This window comes from Camelus dromedarius, chromosome X (assembly GCF_036321535.1).
Source record: "Camelus dromedarius isolate mCamDro1 chromosome X, mCamDro1.pat, whole genome shotgun sequence".
NCBI lineage: Eukaryota > Metazoa > Chordata > Mammalia > Artiodactyla > Camelidae > Camelus > Camelus dromedarius.
This window is the reverse complement of record NC_087472.1, coordinates 58,962,564-58,985,437: the sequence shown is the minus strand read 5'-3', so window position 1 is coordinate 58,985,437 and position 22,874 is coordinate 58,962,564. Positions and strand designations below refer to the sequence as shown.

The window sequence follows — 22,874 nt, the reverse complement described above, 5'->3', positions numbered from 1 at the left end:
AAGAAAAAAATCCATAACAGGCAATTAGGGAAAAGTGAAAAATGCTTGGGGATTTATTCCTTGTCAAAGTTTATTATTGAATAATCAGACCCTCATAAAACATCCCTTGATACCAAAGCTAGAGTTTATATATATATATATATATATATATATATATATATATATATATATATATATATATAAACACACACATATATACATATAAATATATATATATATACACACACACACACACACATACACATACACAATACATGTAATCTAACAATGTGCTGAGTTGGAAATCATTTGGAATCAGGCAGACCCACTCAAATTCAACTATTTACTAACTATGTAACTATGGGCAAGTTATTAACCTCTCTGAGTTTCAATTTCTTTATTGGTAAAAGTGAGATAAAAATACCTTCTCTAGAGGGTTGCGAGAGGGTTGCTGTAAGGATTAAATGAGATAATATATGCTAATATAAAACAAAAAGTACAGTGTCTGGCATATGGTAGGTATAAAATAATCATTAACTTTCTTCCTTTAAAGGGTTATTTAAATATAAATTATTTCATGTAATTTAGGTTAGAGTCAAACCAATAAATTTAGCTCCTTGCTAACAGCTCAGTTAAAACCCTCTTAGGTAAATTTAACTGAAACAATGGCTAAAATTGAGTTTTGCAACTGTGATTTTATTTTTGTATGCAACCCCTATCTCTATTATCTTGACATTCTTGTTGAAATCAAACAAATACCAATAGGAAAAATAGTCACGCCATGGGGTCCCGCCACCAACGCTTTACACAATTCTACACTACCCCTTTCACAGGCCCCAGCTATTCTTCTAACTAAAACGGTTATCTTGCCAAATATATACATAGTTAATTTCAAAAAGAGTCCTGTCAGATAAATATTAATAGAAATACTGCCTTCCTTTATTTGATCCTGATGTTGACTAGACAGAATACTGACACTATAATCAAACTGATGTGGTGACTCTCATTCTGGTGGCCAGAAGCTACACTGCCTGAATCAGAATTGACCACAGTCTGTCACAGTAAGTTTGATGCATGCCTCAAATCACTCTAGGAGTTAGTAGGAATGTAATTTGGTGTGCAGAGCCCCCAAGAGGTGGAATTTTGAAGTTGAGAACTAATATATAAATCTGTCATAGCAGTCCCTTGACTTGTACAGAGATTAACATGGGAACAAGATTGCTAAATGCAACTTCTGAGCTACTGATAAGTGTTTCAGCTTCCTTTCCCTCCTGATTCAAAACTCAATAGACCTACATTAAAAGTGAATTCTTCCTCAAATAGTTACTAAATTGAGTACCTGAGCATCGAAGGGAGTGGGCCAGTTCTGTTGCCATAACTTGTATGATCAGACCAATTCGAAGTCGAAACATTTCAGCAAAGAGGCCAGGCTGAGTTCGCATATACATGGCTAGATATACCATTATTTCCTGTGGGTGGAATAAGGACAGACAAAAATCATGCCCCTTGTCTCACAAGGCCTATTTTCTGGTCTTCAGAAATTGCCAGATCAACTTGAAGACAAACTTTTAAATATCAGTCACCAGATTAGGCTTTATAATTCTGCTCACCTGTGTAAGAATTGAAATGCTCATGTCCCCTTCACTGGCTTCATCTATCAGCTGAGTGAGTGTTTCATAGGGCAGAGGTCTAAGGAAGAGGATAGTAAAGAAAGACAAAGTTCTGCAACTACTTAAATCTAAATATATTGAGAAAATAAAAATGTTCCTCCCAAGTCCAAGTGACTGTCTCAACATCTCATCATTACCGAGCAGTCTTCAAAGTTCATTGCCTCCCCCGAAGCACTCTGGCTCAGGTCAACTCAGGAGAGCTCTACTATCTCCTCTTTGAGCCTGGACTGCCCTTCTCCTTCAAAACTGTATTTAAAACTCACCCCATAATGTCCTTCCAGACCAGTTTTTCATGGTTAATTCTTAACATTTGACAAATAACTATTATGACTAGAAAGTAATAAGCTAAGTTTAAGCTGTGCCTTTTGGGAGTCATTTTATTACTTTAGAGTCACACTTTATAACATTATACTGATTTTTTATAGTTTCATCAGTTTACACACACACAGACACACACATATGCACACCTCCTCCCATACTTCTGACTCTCCTGTTGATACTTAGCACTCTGGGGGAATGGAGCATGCCATCTTCTTTTGGATTGCCCGCAGCAGTCACAAAATTGATCTGATTTGTAACAAAAGGTTCTGTTTGCCAGGAGTAAGGTGTTATGGGTTGAACTGTGTTCCCTCAAAGTTCCTATGTTGAAATCCTGGCTCCTATACCTCAGAGTGTGACTTTTTTTGGAGATGGGGTCTTTACAGAGGTAGTTAAGTTAAAGTGAGGTCACTGGGTGAGCCCTAACCTAATATGACTGGTGTCCTTATATAAGTAAGAAATTTGGACAAAGAGACACACACAGAGAGAAGAAATGTGAAGAGATAAAAAGAGAAAACAGCCATCTATAAGCTAAGAAAAAAGGTCTAGAACAAAGTCTGGAGTATAGCTGATTTTTTGTGGGTGCTAATTCCAGTTGCCCTGTTTATTTTATTTTTTTTTTTGGGAAAGCCAACAAGTAAAAACAAAAGACAAACAAACAAAAAAACCCCAAAGAGCAAAATACATTTGGGTACTATTCCCTGTGAATTTTCGCTTTCATTTACTCATGTCCTGTCATTACCAACATTCTCACACTGTCTCTGACAGAAGCTCACATACGTAGGATGTTATCATCTATTTAAGATTAGGACAAGAGAACTGTGGTCAGTCCATATAGCTCCTGAAAGTCTCAGAGAAGCTTGATCAAACTTAACCAAAAAGCATACTCACGCAGAGATGGTCTTCTCTCGAGGTTCTGGAGGGAGTCCCACCGTCAAATGTTTCTGGTGGGACAGAAGGTCTGTGCAGGCCTAAGAAGAAAAAGTATAACAGTATTATCTTGTCTATATAATATCTCAGATTTCCATGAAAATGCCTCTTTTTAGCCTAGAAAGCTTTGCTCCCCCTTAACTTAATGACATACGAAACTTTTCCTCAGGAAATGCCATGAAAATCAGAAAAGAGGGATTTCTAGGAAGCAACAATGAGGTATCTTTATTTCCTAAGAGGTAGGAACTTTTAGCCTAGTATAAATTCATTCTTAAGATCTACAATTCTTATAGTGCATAACACCTCTACAAGTCTACAGTTTATATGCTTCAGTAGTATATATTTGACATTCATAAAAAAAAGAGCTACCTGAATATCAGGAACTTTATGTGGGAAAAACAACATCTCAAATGATTAGAGGTTGTGGTGGTTGCCTTAAAAAACAGCTGTGGAAACCAATTTTCAAAAAGCACCTCCATTTAGATTTGGTATCAATTCAAGAAGAATTTACAGTAGGTACCTCATCCAACGCTTCCACCTTCTTCCTTAAAATTCCAGAAATGTATCGGATCAGGCCCCAGTGGCGAATTTCTCCAACTCTGCCATATAGTTCAGTAAGAAGCTCTCTGACTGTCGCACTCCCTTCATCATACAATCCAGTGTCCCACTCAGGTCCTCTGGAATGTTAAAGACAGGCCTAAATTAAGTGTAAGTAAAGCTACAGGCAACAATCTTTTGTGTTATAATGGATATGCCTGTTTTTGATAGATCTCTCTTATTAGGAAATGAATGTTATTTACTATGAATTCTTGTAAAACTATGATTAATAGTCAGTCCTGAAAGCCAGATACCTAGACAAGAATAAATTTTAGTTTCAACTATGTTTTGACAAAATGCATACTTTTATCCTCTTAATGGGCTTCAAAGTGCTGAAATTAAAAGTCAAAGAACTAATGAAGAAGTAAGAACAATGTTTGCTTATTTTTAAAGGATACATATACATTGTTGCAAAAGTTACTACAGCACAACTCAACTGTGAAGTACCATAAAAGACATATAAAGTGCTATGAAATTGGGAATTTAACATATGATAAAGGTAAATCATTTATTAAATGATGTTAAGACAATCAAGTAGCTTTTGAAAAAAAAGTTGAATCCATGCCTCACACTGTATACCAAAACTCCAAATGTATCAAATTTAAATGTTAAGGTACTACAAAAAATATGGGAGAACTATTTCATAATTTTGGAGGCAAAAGGACTTTTTAAATGTGAACTATATACAAGAAGCCATAAAAGAAAAGACTGATATATATATATATTAGTATGTGTACATACAATATATATACAATAAAAATTTTAATGCAAAAACCATTATAAGCAAAGTCATAGGACAAATTCGTAGGCCAATTTCCCTAATATGTAAAGAATTCCACTAAAAAACTACTAGAACTCATCAATGAATTCGGTAAAGTTGCAAGATACAAAACTAATATACAGAAACCTGTAATGGTTATGTTTTTAGTCACTTACTATGTACCAGGAGTTATATTAGAGATCTTGTTTAATCTTTACAACAATTCTGAGGTAGACATAATCCAAATTTTATAAATAAAGACAACTGAGACTTTGAAGTTACACAGTGGGTAGGTTGTAAAACTATTCAAATCCGTTTATCAGTGAGACTCCAAAGCTGTGCTATATTTACTATGCTCTACTGCCTTTCTACATGAACAGGAAACTAGGCTGATCATACCCATCACTTACTTCATAGTATACAGCATGTGGAGGATATCAGCTTGCTCCTGTAAGCTGGAGGTCTCCTTCAACTGTAAAACCAGTGCTTTGAAGTCCACTTCCCCAGACTGTTTTCTAGGAAGATGTATTTCTACACGAACAGAGGGACCCTTTAGTTTGAGAAAAGATAAAAAAAAGAAAGTCCACAAGTGCTCACCTTAAATAATGCCCTGGAGTATTGATCTTTTCATCTATGAAACTCTTCTGTGAGAGTTCCCTAAATTTTGATGAAAAGTAAAGCCGAAACAATGAATCCTTCAGAATGTATGATATGGCAATCTAGTTTTCTTAAAGCCTGATGAGAAGAACTTCCCCATTTAAAAAGTGAGCTAAAAAGGCCATATATCTTCACCAGGGTAGCATTTTGCCTACCACCAGTTACTAGCAGAAGCCATAATGGCTAGTTCTATTATTTTCTGTAAGGATGGCAGTTTTGCAAAAAGCTGATAGAAATACCTCATGCGCAAGTTTACCTGGTTCTCTCGCGAGGGGTGAGGTGAGTCAAGTAAGTTGAATGAAGGCCGGGAAGCCTGAAATATCTTTGTAGGAAGATACATGTGAACATCTGCAAGAGGTTGAAATTTATGGGAAAGCTTAGATAATTAGGATACTATTAAAAATGCACAGTTGACCTCAACAGTGAAGTTACATATGGGTTGGTTCTTTACAGAACGAGAATAAGACATTTATCCTTTCTTGGGAATATCAAAGAAAAGAAATAGGAATGTCAGATAAATCAAAGAATGTTCAATCAATCAATAAACATATTTTGAATGGAATATCTAGAATTGTAGTGTCAGCTGGACATACAAGATACTAAATTCTACGAATGTAATCAATACCACAGTGGTGCTATTACTGGTACTTTAATAGAATATCATGTATAATAGAAAGAATCCAGTTATATTTTATATTTTCTGGACTCATCTAGGAGAGTATCTGGCTTCTAGCAGTTGGATCTCCTCAAGAATAAATAAATAGATGAGGGGGAGGGTATAGCTCAGTGGTAGAGCACATGCTTAGCATACATAAGGTCCTGGGTTCAATCCCCAGTACCTCCATTAATGAATAAATAAACAAACAAGCAAACAAACAAAAAACAAACCTGATTACCACCTCCCCCCCAATAACGGGTGCTCATATCTAGGGAATCAAAAAAGGTACTGGCTGACCAACTTTGAGATATTTCTAAGATTTTTACTCACAGTTCATTGTTGAAATACTTACCATAACCTCTAAGGAGAGACTCTCTTGTCATTTTTGCCATTTTACAGATACAGAAAGAGAGATACAGAGCTCAAGTAACTGTTCAAGCAAGTAAGTAGCAGGGCTGGGAGTGAAGCTCAAATTCCCCTTCACAATCTATAAGTATAACTTAATAAAGCTGATCTCTGCATAAGCCCTTTGTCAAGGAAGCATACGCAAAGGCTCTGTATGCTAAGCTTTTTCCTATTCTAAATGTTAAATGATTCCCCAAGGGTCATGTTTAATATCTTTGGTTAGTAGTGATCAATAAAGTTTTAGACAGTAAGAGCATGCATCTCGATCATTCTCATTATCTGTGAAATGTTAACATTTAGGTCCGCTAGGTGTGTGGCCAAGGAGCCCTTCTGTCCCTTCCTATGCAGCTACCATAGAGGCACTAGACACTCTTAGGAATCATGTCTACAACTGGCAATGTGTAGTAGAAAAGACATCCTCCACTGCAAATACTACAGGAGGAGGGTAGTGGTCATGGGGAGGAGAATGGCAAAGTTGCTGAAGAATGAGTACTGTAGTTGACAAATACAGCTCTATACTGTTGGAACAACAGACTGTGTAAGTTGCAGCTGGTCCAAGGGAACCAGATACAGCTTACCTAAGGGAGAATATCTCCCTCTCTGTTGCAAGGCTACCTTGTAATAGTCTGCCATGCTTTATCTTTAAATAAAATTACTTCCAAATTAGTAACTTTTCCAAAGGAGAAAAAAAATACTTTCCATATTTTAATACTTTGATGGTAAAACAGAATATGCTCCATGTCTCTTGTTCTGTCTCTTCTTGCTGTGTAACTGGTTAAACCAGACTATATAGCACTGGTTACAGCAAAACTATACCCAATTCATTAATTTTACAAATACCTGGGTGTCTAATATGTTCTAGGTGCTGCCTGAAATGCTGGGGATTAAGCAGTGAACAAAACAAAGTTCCTGCTTACACTGTAATAACTATCCCACCCCCATCGTGGGCTTCACGTCATCCTGTTCCTGACTCCAGTGAGTCATGGCATTACTCACTCTGTACATGCAGCTCCTTGGCCTTGGTCACCAAGGACATTAAATCGCAGGTTGTTTGCACAGCAGCTCGGAACCGATTTAGCCCTCCCTTCTGTGAGGTAGGGGCTAGTTTAGGATGGGGATCAGTGTGAGCCAAAAGGTGATCTAAGTAACGAGCAACTTCATCACCACAGCGAGCTGCAGTTAGTTGGGGAGGGGAGAGAAAAAAATAAACATTTTAGTTACTTCACAATCTACCCCACCAGACAGAATGACTGGCTCCTGTGCCCACAACACAGCACCAGAAATAGGTTGTTTCAGTTCATGGGGGAAAAAAAGTTTGTAATCATTACACAATCTCATAGCTTTACCACTCAGAAACTATGGTCATTTACCAAGACCCAGCTGTTCTTCAACTTTGTTGAGTTAAGTTAGGGCCCCTGAAAAGTAGTATGAGCTTATTTTAGGCCGGGTGGAGCACTTCATAATCTACGTACGTGTGTGATGGTAGTGGTGGAGGAGGAGTAGAACAGGGCCCCTTGAGTCTCACTGGTATGTGGGGACTTGTAGGGAAGGGCAAAAATCTTCCACTAAATATTGAGTCTAGCTGAAAACAGACAGATTCCACAAATGGCAGTGACATCCTAATGACAAATATTATAACCTTGAACACAATCTAGACACTTGAGTGGAGGATTATGAAGAATTTGGAGAGAAGCACTCTCCCCAAGGAAGGGCTGGCAAGAAATAGACACATCCATTGTGAAGCCACCAATGAGTAAACACAGAGAGGGGAAATGACTCAGAATGCATAATACCAAATTTAGTCAAACATATCATTAAAGAGATATATTTCATAAAGTAATCTAAGCGAATGAGAATTAACAGATATAAATCACAACTACCCATGGAATAGCAAACAATCTCAATATAAGATCAGTCTTGTCTGGTTTTCAAAATATTTCAGCTTATGCCAACATAGATATCATGACTTTGGTTATTACTGATAACAGGAAATAATCTTGTATTTAAAGTACTCTTCCAACAAAGAAATTCACACTATTTTAGATCTTATGAAAACAAAGTGAATGAAATGGTACTTATGTGAGTAAATGCTGAGCCCAAACAAGAAAACAGTCCTTTTGACTGCTAGTTGTGTTGGTTTATTGTATATGAGATTATGCTTGCTAGCTCACCAAGGAAAGCTAATTTATTTTTCTTCTCTCCAGCACACCACTCTTAAGATAAAGAAATTGGCTGCCTTAAGATATGACTAACAGTCAAATACTCAGACAACGAAAACAGGCAAGCCATGTTTTAGACAGCCAGAAGGATAATTCACTCCTATTGGCCCTTCTCTCTTTAGGATTCAAATAATGTAATGCCTGCCCTGCCTAGGTCAGTATCTTAACAATTTAGGGTGTTTCTCAGCCATTTTAAATTTATGCCCCTATTATACTTTCTCACTGTATCATCTTTGTATTCCCCAAGGCCAATTAGATTTTATCCTGCTTTATTTACTTAGTTTGTAATAGGAAAGCAACAGGTATACCAGATAGGCTTTTTCAAACTATGTAGACCTCTTTAGAGATTCTGATGTGCCCCTGTCTTATTCTATATAAAAATCTTTAATTGAATTTCATATTTTTATGTTTTTTAACTTCAAAAAGCAGTAGTGTATATATGTCTAGTTTTCCTCCCACATACTTGATTGAATATCTCACTCACCATTGCTTCCTCCCATTTTGACATCACCAGCCATTTTATGTACCCAGGAGAGAAATCTTCCCTAACCTTAGTAAGGGATAGTCCAAGTCTATACTCCATAATCACCACAGGGATATTAGACCAGAAACCAAAGGTAAGTAGAAGGATGAAAAGTGAAGCCAAACAAAAGTAGAAATCTAAGTGTATTAAATAGGCGTGAGACTGCTGGCAGTGAGAAATATTAAGGAGGATGCTCAACAATACTTTGTATTCTTGTCTGGCAAGTCCAGTGTCTTTATGAAGCCTCCTTACCATTACTGGCTGAATCATAACCATTCATCCAGTCACCAGACACTAGCTCACTATCGTAGTCCTCATAATCTTCACTGTACAGTTTACCCTCAGGTCCAGGGTCCATGAAGCTCAAATGTGTGCGGCAAGATGTTGTCAAAAACTCTGACAATTTGCCTGTTTGAATCCTGACAATTAGAGGGTAAACAGAAAACAGAAAATCAGAGGAAATCCTTTTTAAAACAACGCAGTTCAGCAAAGAAAGGATAACTGGAATGTTCTATTGGCAGATTACCAATGTTTATATGTTGGTACAATTTTGTTAAAGTGAAATTTTACAGCACTCCTAGGTGTAGTGTAATATAGGTTAGGGTGCCATGTTAATAAAGATTACAATTATGGGTTCACAATCCAGCAGCAAGCAGATCAGTTTTGCTTTCTTTCACTGCCATATATTATGTTGCTAATTATGCCAAACAGTTGGCAAAAATTTCCACTGGCTACAAGAGAAGCCAGGACAGAATGAAGATAAATCATCACAAATCCATCATATCACTTTCAAAAATACTCAAAAAGACCATTTTGAAAAGGAAAATGATATCTGAAAATTTCAAGAATTATAGTGGATTGTAAGTGATATCCTCCCCTATGTATAAAGGCAATTGCAAAACCTAAACACAAAGGGAAAGTCAGTAGTACTGATTTTCTAAAGACGTCAGCTTGAGGGGGCTTCCAATGGCCAGTTCTTGGATAAATTTGAACACTGAAATAAATGATGTAATGGAGTGTGACATAAGAATAAAATAAAGATATATGATTCTATGCTGACACTAAAACTACAAAATAAAAGTGGGTAAGGGAAAGGTCTTTTTTATAGAAGGATTCTAACTATTAAATGTACACAGAATGCTAGAAACACAGAATCATCATTTTACAGCCCCATTAGTAATATCTGATTCAATGGAAGCTAAAGCTACTTGGTCAAAGATTGTTGGAGAAAGGATAACGGAGAAACCTGGAATATACTACTTTAACTGAACTGAGAGATGTTCTGCAAAATAACTGACCTTCCTTCTGCAAAACTGTAATGAAAATTAGCATAAAATATTAATAAAAGGCTGGGAAATTGTTCTAGATTAAAAGGCATCAAGGAGATATAATGACTAAAGGTCCATGAGTAATCTTTCATTGGATCTGGAGAAGGAAAAAAAGCTATGGGAAAACAGTATTGAGACAATGAGGTAATTCTGAATATGGACTCCATATTAGATAATAGTATCATATCCATATTAAATTTTCTGAGTGTGATGATTATATTGTAGTTATGTATGAGAATGCCCTCTTTCTTAAAAGAGAAACTGATGTATCTAGCATTGAAGAGTCATGATATTTCTGACTAACTCTCACACAGTTTAGCAAAAAGTGCTCTAACTCACAGTTGTGTGTCTGTGTGTGCACATATGTGTGTGTGAGAGAGGGTGAAAGGTACAAGAAAAGAAGGGAGGGAGGGATTGGGAGAGAAAACACACAAGTGGGACAGATGTTAACCACAGGTGAGTCTTGAGGGAGGGTATATTGTGTTCAATAAGATTCTTGCACATTTGTGTATACTTGAAAATTTTCAATATAAAAACTTAGAGAAAAAAGAAAAGCAGACAAAATTGAATAGTCTAGTAACCTACTTTCCTCCCTCCCTCTTTCCCTTCCTTTCTTCCTTTCAGAGTAAGTTTTCTGGTCCACTGAATTTATGGAGTGTAGAACAGGGCGGGGAAACATTCCAATCCTTTTCTGTAATATTAAATTCCTTGATTCAATCTATCAAACACCCGCTCCTCTGAATAGGACGGGTATATGTTGTTAAAGATACAGAAAAAGACATCACAAGTCTATCATTACTTTACCTAAATTTCATTTCATTTCACTAAAGAGTATGTAGTAGTCACTTACCTTGCCCCACCAAAATAGCCATCCTGCATTTTTCGGAGTGCTGCCAGGATACTTGAATTCAAGCTAGTTCCATCTTCATCTTGAAATGAAGAGAATTTTGAAACAATCTTTATGGTTTTAACTTTGAAATAAGGAGGCTCTTTCAATTATTTCAAATCAACATTCTGGCAGTGATGGTACAAATGAGACACTCCTCATTGACCACCCTGTATTTCAACAATTCATCTGAGAGCCAATGACATTGCAGAATGGGAAATGGTAAGGGATAATGACCAATAGACGAGTTCCTCAAAGACAGTATCTTATTTATTGTAAGTACTTAGCACATTGCCTGATGGCAGAATATGTAATATCTACTGAATGCTGACAATAGTAACAGCAACCATTTGCTGAACGTTACATGCCAAGCAATGTGCTGAACATTTTATACGTTATCTCATCCAATGAGCCTTGGTTTATGTGTGTGTATGTGTGGAGGTATAAAAAATGTTTAGAAGGCTAACAAATACCCAACTTTATGTGAAGGGGATCATACTACACTTACTCTTTGGTGATTCACTTTTTCTAATTTATCGTTTTTAAAAGTTAAAAATGATTCCATAGTAGACATTTAGACTGTTGTTTTACTATAAGCAACACTGTGACACACTTAGTCCATCATTTCCTTAGGATAAATTCTTATAAGTACAATTGTTAGGATAAAGGGAACACTTACTAAAAATTTTAGACTGCCAAACTGCACACTAGAAAAGTTGTGCCAATTTAATTTCAACCATTAGTATAGAAAGTGATCATTTCCCCACACCTTTAACAACAATGGCATTAATAATCCTTTTAATCTTTGTTTATCTGGTATGTTAAAAAGACATCGTTTTAATTTTATTACTAGTAAGACTGAGCATGTTTTCATGTATATACTGTCCATTTGTATTTCTTTTATGAATTTCCTGTTCATGCCCCTTTCCTATGTTTTTATTAAACAGTTTATCTTTTTCTTTTCAATTGATTTTCAAGTACTCTTTAGTTTTGTGACTATTACCCTCTTCTCTATCATATGTATGGCAAATACTTTACTTACTTTATTATTTGTCTTTCAAATTCCACCACACTTCATTTTTGCATAAAAGATTTATTTAGATTTTCATGTTTTTAACTTTGTCAACTTTTCTTTTTTTGGTGTCTTGCAAAGTATAGCTTCCTTCAGTCCAAGATCACAAAAATATTCTCTCATACTTTCTTTTAATACCTTGATAGGGTTTTCTTATTGCTTATTAGCTTTTTAATCTATTTAGAATTTAATTTTTCATAAAATATAAAGGAGCAGGCCTAAATAAATGATTTTCCCAAATGTATTTACATTCTTTTGCCACTATTTGGATTGCTATCTTTATCATTATCATAATTCTAATGGATCTATCTTCTCTCATTGTTTCTAGTTTTTTTTAAAAATCTGATTATTCTTGTACATTTTCAATTCCATTTTAAACTTAAATACAGTTTGTTCATAAAAATTTGTCTTTATTTTGACTTGGAATTCACTAAGTTGATAGAATAATAAGAATGACATCCTCTCAATATTAAGTATTTCCATCTAGCAACATGGTATGTCTTCTAGTAATTAAAATCTTTTATGCTCTTTATTAGTTTTATAATTTTCTCATATACTTCTATACGTATTTCTTATTAAGCTTATTCTTATATTATTTACTTTTCTAGAAAATTTGTCAATTTTTCTAGATTTACAAAATTGTACTTGGTATTCTTCTATAATTTTTAAAGCCTCCTCCATTTCTGTTGCTCTATCCCCTTTCTCGTTCCAAAAATTATTTTTATTATCTCTATTTTTTCTCTTTACTCTGAAGTCTACCTTACCAGATATTAATGTGGACACTTCTGAGTTTTTTATAATTAATTTTCCATTCTTTTTATTTTAGTCTACCAACATTGCTACATTTGAACTGAATCTCATGGAGACAGCATATATGTGGATCATTTTTTAAGTCTACTCTGCTAATTTCAGTCTTTTAATTGGTGTACTTAGGCCTTTTGCAGTTTATGTCATTATTGATATGTTAAGGATGAGACTGCCATTTTACTTGTTTTCTGTTTGTTTCTCTTTTTTTTCCTGCCTTCTAAAACACATACAAGAATTCCATTTTGATTTATCTTTAGTGTTTTTGACTGTATTTCCTTGTATAGATTTCTTAGTGGTTACTCTAGGTATTACATTATACATACAAACATGCATTATACATATATCACTGTCTATTAGTTTCAACATTTTACCAGTTATGTGTAAATATCCTTTTTAGTCCCTTACCTCCCCCCATTTATAACTGCATTAAAGATCTCCTCTACATACTTTGAGAACCATATCAGTGTTATGATTTTTGCTTCAAATGTCAAACATAATTTAGAAAACTGAAGTGGAGAAAGTCTATTATATTTACCCATATTCTTACTCTTTTCAGTGTTCTTTTTCTTTCTTAATGTTCTGACATTCTATCCTTGTATTATTTCCTTTTCATTTCAAGAACTTCATTTAAGCTATTCTTTTATAGCAGATCTCCTTCAGAAAAATTCATTTAGTTTTCCTTCACCTGAGGTTTTTTCCCCTCTTTATTATTCAAGTACACTTTTGCTAGATACAGAATTCTTAGTTTATAATTCTTTTTTTTCAGCACTTGGAAACTGTTGTGCCACTTCCCTCTGTTTCAGGGTTTTTGATGAGCTCTGTTGTCACTGTAATTGTTTTTACCATATAGGCAAGGTATCATTTCTCTTACTGCTTTCAAGATATTTTTCTTTTTCTTTAATTTTTCAGGAGTTTGATTATTAGGCGTTTTGGCATGGGTTTCTTTAGATTTATCCTGTTTGGGACTCTGTCAGCTGTCTGAATCTATAGGTTTATGCTTTTTGCCATTTTTTCAGCCATTATTAGTTGGAATACTTTTTTCAGTCCCATATTCTTTTTCCTCTTCTCTCTTACAACATGAATATTAGAGCTTTTGTTATTAGTCCCACAGGTCTCTGAGGCTATGTTCATATTCCTTCAGTCTATTTTTACTCTTGTTCAGAATGGGTCACTTCTATAGTTCCATCTTCAAGTTCACTCTGACATCTTCATTCTGCTTTTGAGCCTATCTAATGAGTTTTTCATTTCAGTTATTGTAGTTTTTAATTTTAAAATTTTCATTTGGTTCTTTATCTCTTCAATTTCTTTGCTAAGCATTTTTATGACTTTGCTGATAGTTCCTACTTTCAAGTTTCAAGTGTGGTTGTAATTTCGTGGTAAAGTATTTTTATGATGACTGCCTTAAAATCTGTCATAATTCCAACAGCTTTGCCATCTTGGTATTGGTGTCTGTTAATCATCTTTTCTCACTGAAGTTGGGTTTTCCTGGGCATTGGTATGTGTGATTTTCTACTGTATTCTGGAAATTTGGATTATCGCTTTATGAGACTCTGGATCTTATTAAATCTTCTGATTCAGCAAGTCTCCTTTGATATTGTGCAGCAGGGAAAGGAGCACTGCCTTGTTAGTGCTAGATGGGTGTGGAAGAAGTTCCTTTATTGTTGGGCAATGATGAAAGTCTAAGCTCCCCACTAGTATCCCCACTGTTCCTAAGGAGGGAGAGGGCTGCCTCTTCACAGCTATGTGAAGGCAGAAGTTGAGGTTCTCCACTCAACCTCACTGATAGGGATTGGAGTAGGGCTGCAGTTTTTTTTCTGTGGTGTTTGAGTGAAGTAGAACATTTACTATCTAGAAGTTTTCTGTCTGGTTAGGCTGCCCCTCTCCTGTTCCTTTGGCTAGAGGTAGAAGGTTTTTTCTGGACCTTTAAAAATTTGTACCTATGTGTGTTTCTGGGATAACAGCTTCTCCAGCACCCAGTCCAGGATATATGAGACAGGAAAAAAGAAAACAGGAACTTCACTGCTGTGTCACTTCTCAAGTTCAATGTCCCTAGCCAGTCTCCCTTCTTTTATCCAACTTTCAGAGTCTTCTTATATTTGTATTATAGATAATGTATTATAGATAATGTTTTTAGCTCTACTTAGCAGGAAGAATAGGGAGAAGTGAGTCTATTCCATTTTTGTCTAGAAACAGAACTGGGTTTTTTTCCGAAAGTGAAAAGCATTTAAGAATATGAAAATTTCTAAGTATGACTTTGTTCAAATCTCTTAAGTGTTGATAAGTAGGGGTATCATTTTTCATTTTTAAGCACTAATTTCAAATTTGGTTTCCTCTTTAAGAATTATTTGGAAAAAATTTAATTCCTTCATGGTCAGATTTTTAAAAAAGTATTCTTGTGTTAATTAGTTTTATGTCCTATGTCTGGCAATATCATGTGTATGAGCTCTACTTTTTAAAAATAAACATTCTTTTTGTATTCTGTCTTTCTGCATATAGTTTTATATATACCCATAAACACAAAAATAAGGTTTATTAATCTCCTATATCTTTATTTTGTATAATTGATCTGTAACATTCTGATAGAGATATGTTATAGTTTCCCACTATGATTGTACAATGGTTTTATCACATTGTCCTTAAGTTTTCATAAATATCTGCTTTATATATTTCATTGATATTCTCCAGTAGATAAAACTTTATAAATGTTCTGTTCACCTTGGTGTACTGTAAATATTATCAATATAAAATATCCTTGTCTCATTTACTGATTTGTACCTTGAATTCTATTTATCAATTTTGATATTAATATTGTCACCATTGCTTTTTTTGTTAGCATTTACATGATATATCTTTACACTTCCCTTTATTTTCTGTTTTTCTGCATAATTTTATTTTAGGGATATCTTTTGTAAACAGGATCTAGGTAGACTTTGCTCTTTTAGCTATCCTAGAAATCTTTGTCTTTAATATGAGAATTTAATTAATTCACCTTTTAATGTGATCACTAATACTCTCATTCTCATTTTACCAGGACAAAATTTTCCCTGACAAAAACACACAGCTATTCGTAATGTAGGCTTTGGAGACTGACAGATCTGACTCTGTTGCTTACTGGCTTTGTGACTATACAATGAGTCACCTTCCTCATCTATAAAATGGGGCTATTAATAGTACCTACCTGAACAGAGTTGTTGTAGAGATTTCAAAATAACAAATTGAAAGCACTGAGCTCAATGCCTGGTACAGAGAAAGTGCTCAGTAAACACTGTAGTTACTGCTATTGACACTGCTGTTTTTGTTGTGTGTTTATGTTCCAAGTATCAAAACTTTGTGATTTAAATCTAGATCTTTAGTTTTATTCTTTTTCCTAAGCTATGGCTATTTATCTCATCCCAAGTATTAGGTATTCCAGTTTTGAAACCTCTTCATCACTACAAACTGAACATGTCCCTTTACAATTGGCATCTTCCTTTAGAATCTCTCTGCTTTTATCAATGGCAGCATTATTTACCTAATCTCTAAATCTTCACATTATCTTGATTCGTATCTCATATCTAGTCAGTCAACACTTGGGTCGCAGGTGTTGTTTAAAATGACTCTTGAATCCTTCTTTCCCACTCTATTTTTACTACCACCAATCCAGTGTATCTTCTCATCACTTCATACCTGGATTAATTTCATTCGTATCAGGTTCTCCTAACTACAATGTATACTGTCACCAAATCAATATTCCTTAAACATCACTTTCATCATGTCACTCCTTGCTCAAAAGCTTTTAATAGTTTCAGACTTCTGAGGAAATCTGTTTTAAATATCTCTGCTTATTTTCAAGGTCTTTATAATCTGACCCCACATTACTTGTCCAATTTTGTCAATAATTATACTCCAACATGCAGGGCCCACTCTGTTCAGCTTGGCCTCTTCACTGTCCTCTCACAAGGCAAGTGCATCCCTGCCTCCAGGCTTCATTCATGGTAACTTTTTCCTCACCTAAAGTACATTTTCTTTTTCTCTCCTCCCATATGAATACTACACATCCCCAAAAGCCTGGGTGAGTCCCACCAAGTCAAGAAATTTTCTTTGACAACTTGATCACTGTCACTGTAAAATGCCAGTCTAATGGTTTAGTACTTCTTTATATACTGTCTTGAATTGTTTTCTATTGTTTTTGTGAGTTAGCTTTGCCACTCAAATTAGACTTTATACTTTCTGAAGGCAGTTCTGGGAACACAGTAGTTACTAAATGGGTACTTGCTAACTGTCTTGAATAAAGAAGAAAGACAAAAAGAAGAAAGACTACCCTACTTCCTCAACTCCTGTGCTTTTGAAGCACTTTAGAGATGTGACCAAAATCCCTAACAGTGTGTCTGGACTCTGAATGATTTATGACAAAGGATTCTTCTCTAATGAAAAGGAATTCTATGTACTTTGGCAGTACAAACAGGCTTTTGGAAGCAACAGCAGAGACACAGAAAGGAAGCAGTGCTTCAGTATTGGCTCTAGTCCTCCAGGAACTGAGAGAACAATAAAGCCTTTCACTCAGTTTTAAGTAAGCAATGTCAGGACGCCTGGCTAATAAAGGAAAGATAAACTGAAAGCCTTTTTACTCTTCCCTGCTAGATTTTATTGCTTCAGTTAGGCAAGTCTTGGAATGAGAAGTCTGGGAACTTATCTATAAAATTGTAATGCTCCATTGGAGTAAGAAAGATGCAGAATGTAGTATTACTGTTTTTAAAATGAATTGTATTAGTAACTGCAAATTTTGTTTCTGCAAATTGGCCTAGAAACCAGTTATCTGAAGTAGCTCCAACCAAGTTATTGTATTACATCTTTTGAATTACAGCTCTCAAACCACCTGGAATATTCTTGTATATTTGTTTATTTGTTACATATTTATTATAAATCTTAAGCTCCATAAGAGTAAAAACCTCATCTACCTGATTCACCCCATGTATGACCAGTGCTTTGAAAAGGACCTGGCACAAAATAGGAGCTAATAAAAAACTGCTGAAAGAATAAGTGAAAATAGCAGCTCTCTAGTGACTCCAAGGCTTTGAAGGGCTAACCACATGACTTATTCTAAAAACACATTCCTTCCTTGCCTCATACAACCTTACCAAGCATGCTGTTTGAGATGGGGAAGGTGATGGTGGGCTGGCCTGTCATCCTCCAGCGGCTGCAGAGATAGGAGAGGTCTGTTCTAAGCATTTCTACTATCATCTTGTTGTCCAGAGCCAGGTAGAACTGTTGCTGGTCTATAAACTGAGGGAAAAAAATTGACAACTCAGAATAATTTACTCTCACAACTATTAAATAATATTTTAAAGTACTCACATATTCACAAGGGTATATAAAATGTCACAGGGGCAACAATGCCTCCAAATGTAATGTCTAATTCTTCCCAAAATATCTGGTGGTCCACTGGTACATATAGTAGTATTCGACATTTTTACAGTGTCCTATAGTTTACAAAGTGTTTTCAAGTACATGATTTTAATTGTAACAATCCAGTGGGGGCCTTTTTCCTTTTTAACAGATTAAAAAAATAAGGCCAAGAGACACTGACTAGATTAGCAAAGTTCTATGACTAGCAAATGGCAAAATCAGAGATAGAATCTATGGTCCATTATTCTTTCATCTATACCTCAGCTGCACTATTTCAGACATAAGATGACAAATGGGGAGCTTAGGCTTTCTTTCCAGAAGATAGTTTTCCTCTTATACACATATATAATCAGGCTTGCTATTGTAATATGGCTAATAAATATCAGGTTAATAACAGAGTATAATCATGGCTAAAACAGTACTGACATTTTTGTTTAGAAGAGGATATCAAAGATTTTCAGGCATGTAAAAAGGGCCCCTCCCCCAAACAAAGAGAACAAATAATTCAGTAGCTGAATAAAACAGACTATATTTTGTTTATAAAGGGTAAATATAGTATTATTTTTGACCTCTAATAAAGTAAAGAGTACTTTTTAACCTACTTCAACATTTGTAAAATCCCTAGCCACTATTTCTGCAACACCCAGGACTACTTGTTAGCCAGTCACTTGGCACCGCTCTGTGCTGCAAGTTCAATTCAGTCCAACTCAACAAACATTTACTGAGCAACTTAATATGTACAAGGCCTCATGGAACTCTGACACTCGTCCCAACTCCAGTAAATGCTTTATTTCTATAGTGTTTCTCTTTTATTTCCATTCACCTCAATGCACATTAAAGCTCATTCTACCCACCTGTGGAGTGAAGGTAAAGATAGTTTTCCGAATGTCATAGAGTTTTGAAGTTCCAAGGACTCCCATGTGTCTGTAGGGTCTTCCACTGAGTTTCATTCTACTGTTGCACCCTGATATAGAATTGAGAAATAGTCAAGATCTTTTTAGTGCACAAATCCTATCAGCAAACATTTTTTATATTCGTTTACACTTCCTGATTGAACAAACTAAGTTCTGTGTCTCAAAGTTAGTGTCCATGTCATGTACAAGGCCATACTAATAACCACTGTGGGGTTTTCCAAGAAAAAGAGTAGGCAGTTATCTCTGTTCTTAAAGAACTTTATGCTTTTAGAAAGAAGCCACATCATCTACATGAGGCAAGAATGCATACAAAAATTAACAGCTCTATGAATGACAGCATTCTATTACCAATATTCATACACTGAATCTCCTTAAAGTCCATGAAAAGTGCTAAAGCTATATCGATGATCAAACTAATCACTGTAAGTTATGACTCAACAAAGTTAAAGAAAACCCTTATCAACTTAAAGATGGCCTATCAAACTGAAAAAATTAAATAAGAGTGCATCTTGATCTCCTTCAGTAGCATAGTACTGACACATTTTATTCTATGAGACAACAGATTTTATCCAAATAAGTCAAAATATTTTAATACTCTTGTATCTGATAGGAAATTTTGTGGAACCTTAGAGTAAAATTTACTTTGCAGAGGAGCAATTTTGGAAACTGGAGAAGGGGGGAAGACAAAACTCTAAGACAGCTACAAACGTAAGGCATAATGTTAATAAAAATTTGAATAGAATATCTACATCATGTGTCTAAATGTTGTGTGTATACATGTATGTACACACGTGTGCACATTAACACACACATATCCATCTTATTTCCTTGAGCATAAAATATCTTTTTATAATTTAGCATTCTGAAATTAGAATCTATCTAATTGATGTCTGTTAAATGCAGTTGAATTTCTTTTTGTTTTTCAAAAGGCAATTATTACATCAATACTTCTTACGATAAGGGAACAGTTCATCTACTCACATTTTTTTCCTTTTTATAACATAGGATAACAGTATATACATTGTTCTCAAACTCTTTTTCCCCAAAATATATATTAAATATCCTTTCATGTCAGTACTGACAAAATTAGTACTACTTGTTTTCAGGGTTGGGGAGGCTGGAACACATTTTTCTTGGGGATTTTATTTTTGCCCCTTCTTTATCCTCAGTATGATACTTACTAACTATGTCACTTAACAAATATTTTTAGTGTTGCTTCACTCTTAGGGACAGAATCAGTTCAATGCCTTTGGCCATATTCCAGGGTCCATTCTGTAAAGCACACATTCTACCTGAGATTGATATCACAACCAGGTTTATCCATTGTTCCTTCCATTTTTTTTATTATGGTAAAATATATGTAACGTAAAATTTACTATTTTAACTATTTTTAGTTGTTCAGTGGCATTAACTACATTTGCATGTTGTACAACTATCACTCCTGCTCATCTTCAGAAATATTTTATATTCCCAAACTGACAATGTACCCATTAAACAATAATTCTCCATGCTCCCCTCCCCCTGGTCCCTGGCAATTACCATTTTTTCTGTCTCTATGAAGTTGCTTACTCTAGGTACCTCATATATGTGGAGTCATACAATATTTATCCTTTCGTGACTGGCTTTATTTCACTTAGCATAATGTCTCAAGGTTCATCCATTTTGTAGTACATGTCAGAATTTTATCCTTTTTTGGTTGAATAATATTCCATTGTACGTATATACCACATTTTGTTTATCTTTTCATCCATCAGTGGACACTAGGTTCTTTTTTTTCTGTAATTACTTACAGTATAATATACACGAAGTTAAGTAAATGAAACTTAAATGTAAAATTTGATGAATTTTTACATAGCAAACACACAACCTAAACCAAGATATGGAACATTACCAGCACTGCAGAAGCCTCCCTTGTGCCCCTTCCCAGTTATTAACGTCCCACAGCTCCCAAAGTTAACCCCCAGTCAAACTTCAACCATCACAAATATGTAGGATTTGTCCATTTTTGAGCTTCATATTAATATAATCATACAGTATCTCCTTTTAAAATCTGGTTTATTTCACTCAACATAGTATCTATGAGATTCATCCATACTGTTGTACATAGAATTAGCTCATTCATTTTAATTGCTGTATAATATTCCAGTGTATGAATGTATCATTATTTATCCACTCACTTGTTGATAGACATGTAAGTTTTTCCTCCAATTTTTTTGTTATTATAAATAAAGCTCCTATGAACATTCTTGCTGTGCTGGTGATCCCAAAGATCACCTTCAGGTTGGTGATTCACTAGGATTCATAGCGCTCAAGCATACTAGCTATAGTAATGGCTAAGGTTTATTACAGCAAAAGGATACAAACAAAATCAGCAAAGAAAAAAGGTGCATGGTGTAAAGTCCAGAGGAAACCAGGCACAAACTTCCAAGAGTCCTCTTCCCAGTGGAGTCACACAGTACCTGCTTAATTCGTCCAGCATCAAATTGTGACAATATGTGTGAAATGTCTACCAAGGGAGCTCATTAGAGACTCAATGCCCAATGTTTGTTTTATTAGGGGCTGGTCACATAGGCACCCTCTGCTTAGTGCACCAAAACTCTAAAATCTCAGAAGGGAAGCAAGTGTTCAGCATAAGCCATGCTGTTGGCACAGTTTAGACATAGTATACAACCTTTACATTCAGAGGATGGTGGAACCCTCTTGAAATCCAAGTTCCCAGACACCAGCCAAGTGCCAACCTTTGTAAGCAGGCCTTTCTAAGGATAGAATTCTGAGGCCTGCCATGGGAATTCTTTTCTGTACAATCCATCCCCTTGGCTCTTGGCCAACGTGTCTTTGTCGGTAGGACCCATGCAGCAGAGTGACACCAATCTGCAGTACTGTCCTCAGTTATGTCCTTAGGGGTCTGAGACTGAGCCAGAGAAAACAACCCATTACCATAAACATGTATCTTCAAAAGCTAGGTGGCTTCCTCCTTAAGTTTCTGTATTAACCATTTTAAAAAGTCTGGCTTGAGGTATCAACCGAGGTGCAGCACAAGCCTGTCAGTAAACTGAAGTTGACCTGAATGCCTTCTAGGGCTGAGGCAATGCCTGGATAGTCAGGGCTCACAGGCAAGAACAATTCCAGAAGGCACATGCAGTATCCTTGGACAAAATACATTTACAATTGTTAGGGTATCCTGAGCAGGACATAAATTAAGCAGGCATTCTAAGTTAACAGGATCCCTAATGTGACTGGCCTCCCACTGTGAGACCTCCTGCCCTAGGATTTCCAATCCAATCCAAAAAATTCAGTTCAGAACTTGGTTTCGATGGGAGTATTTCCTGAAGGCAGCTGGACCCAAACAATTTTGTTCATGGTACCAGTTCATCTGCCTTGTGAGTGTGGATGACATGTGGAGGTGCTGAGTGGAAGGTGTAGGAGCTGAAGCCACCACCTGCTGTCTCATAGTCAGCTTAGTGACACTTGACCTTAGGCTCAGAAGTCAGTTTGAATTCAAAGCACCCTCAGCAGCAGGGAAGGCAACACCTGCTTTTATTAGGGAGGAGGGGAAAAATTCTAGGAGCAGTTCTAAAAATCAAAGATCATTAATGCCCCCTCTCCTCACCCACGCCTCCCCAGGTGTCAGGATTTTGTTTTTCCTCCACTGTTACAAAATTTGTGTGTCCCAGTTAGCAGTCATAGTTTTACAATCATCTCCTCTTCTCATCCAGACCTTTTGGCTAGAAGAGTTGTATGTAAGAAATTTAAAAGTATTTTCAGA

General features: G+C 35.6%; 1 protein-coding gene across 5 annotated transcripts in view; it reads right to left on the bottom strand.

Moving 5' to 3' along the window:
• PHKA1 (phosphorylase kinase regulatory subunit alpha 1) overlaps positions 1 to 22,874 on the bottom strand; it is a 99,044-nt gene that overhangs the window by 15,246 nt on the left and 60,924 nt on the right. For 3 of the 5 annotated variants that reach the window (XM_064483039.1, XM_031446387.2, XM_031446388.2), the window contains exons 15-25: positions 19,049 to 19,158; positions 17,927 to 18,071; positions 10,895 to 10,973; positions 8,969 to 9,135; positions 6,971 to 7,147; positions 5,168 to 5,259; positions 4,665 to 4,804; positions 3,418 to 3,574; positions 2,859 to 2,938; positions 1,590 to 1,668; positions 1,319 to 1,448 (exon numbers count right to left, since the gene is read on the bottom strand). In XM_064483039.1, coding sequence (XP_064339109.1) covers positions 1,319 to 1,448; positions 1,590 to 1,668; positions 2,859 to 2,938; positions 3,418 to 3,574; positions 4,665 to 4,804; positions 5,168 to 5,259; positions 6,971 to 7,147; positions 8,969 to 9,135; positions 10,895 to 10,973; positions 17,927 to 18,071; positions 19,049 to 19,158 — 1,356 coding nt within the window. The remainder of the gene's footprint in view (positions 1 to 1,318; positions 1,449 to 1,589; positions 1,669 to 2,858; positions 2,939 to 3,417; positions 3,575 to 4,664; positions 4,805 to 5,167; positions 5,260 to 6,970; positions 7,148 to 8,968; positions 9,136 to 10,894; positions 10,974 to 17,926; positions 18,072 to 19,048; positions 19,159 to 22,874) is intronic. The other 2 variants (XM_031446389.2, XM_031446390.2) reach the window with 1 other exon arrangement.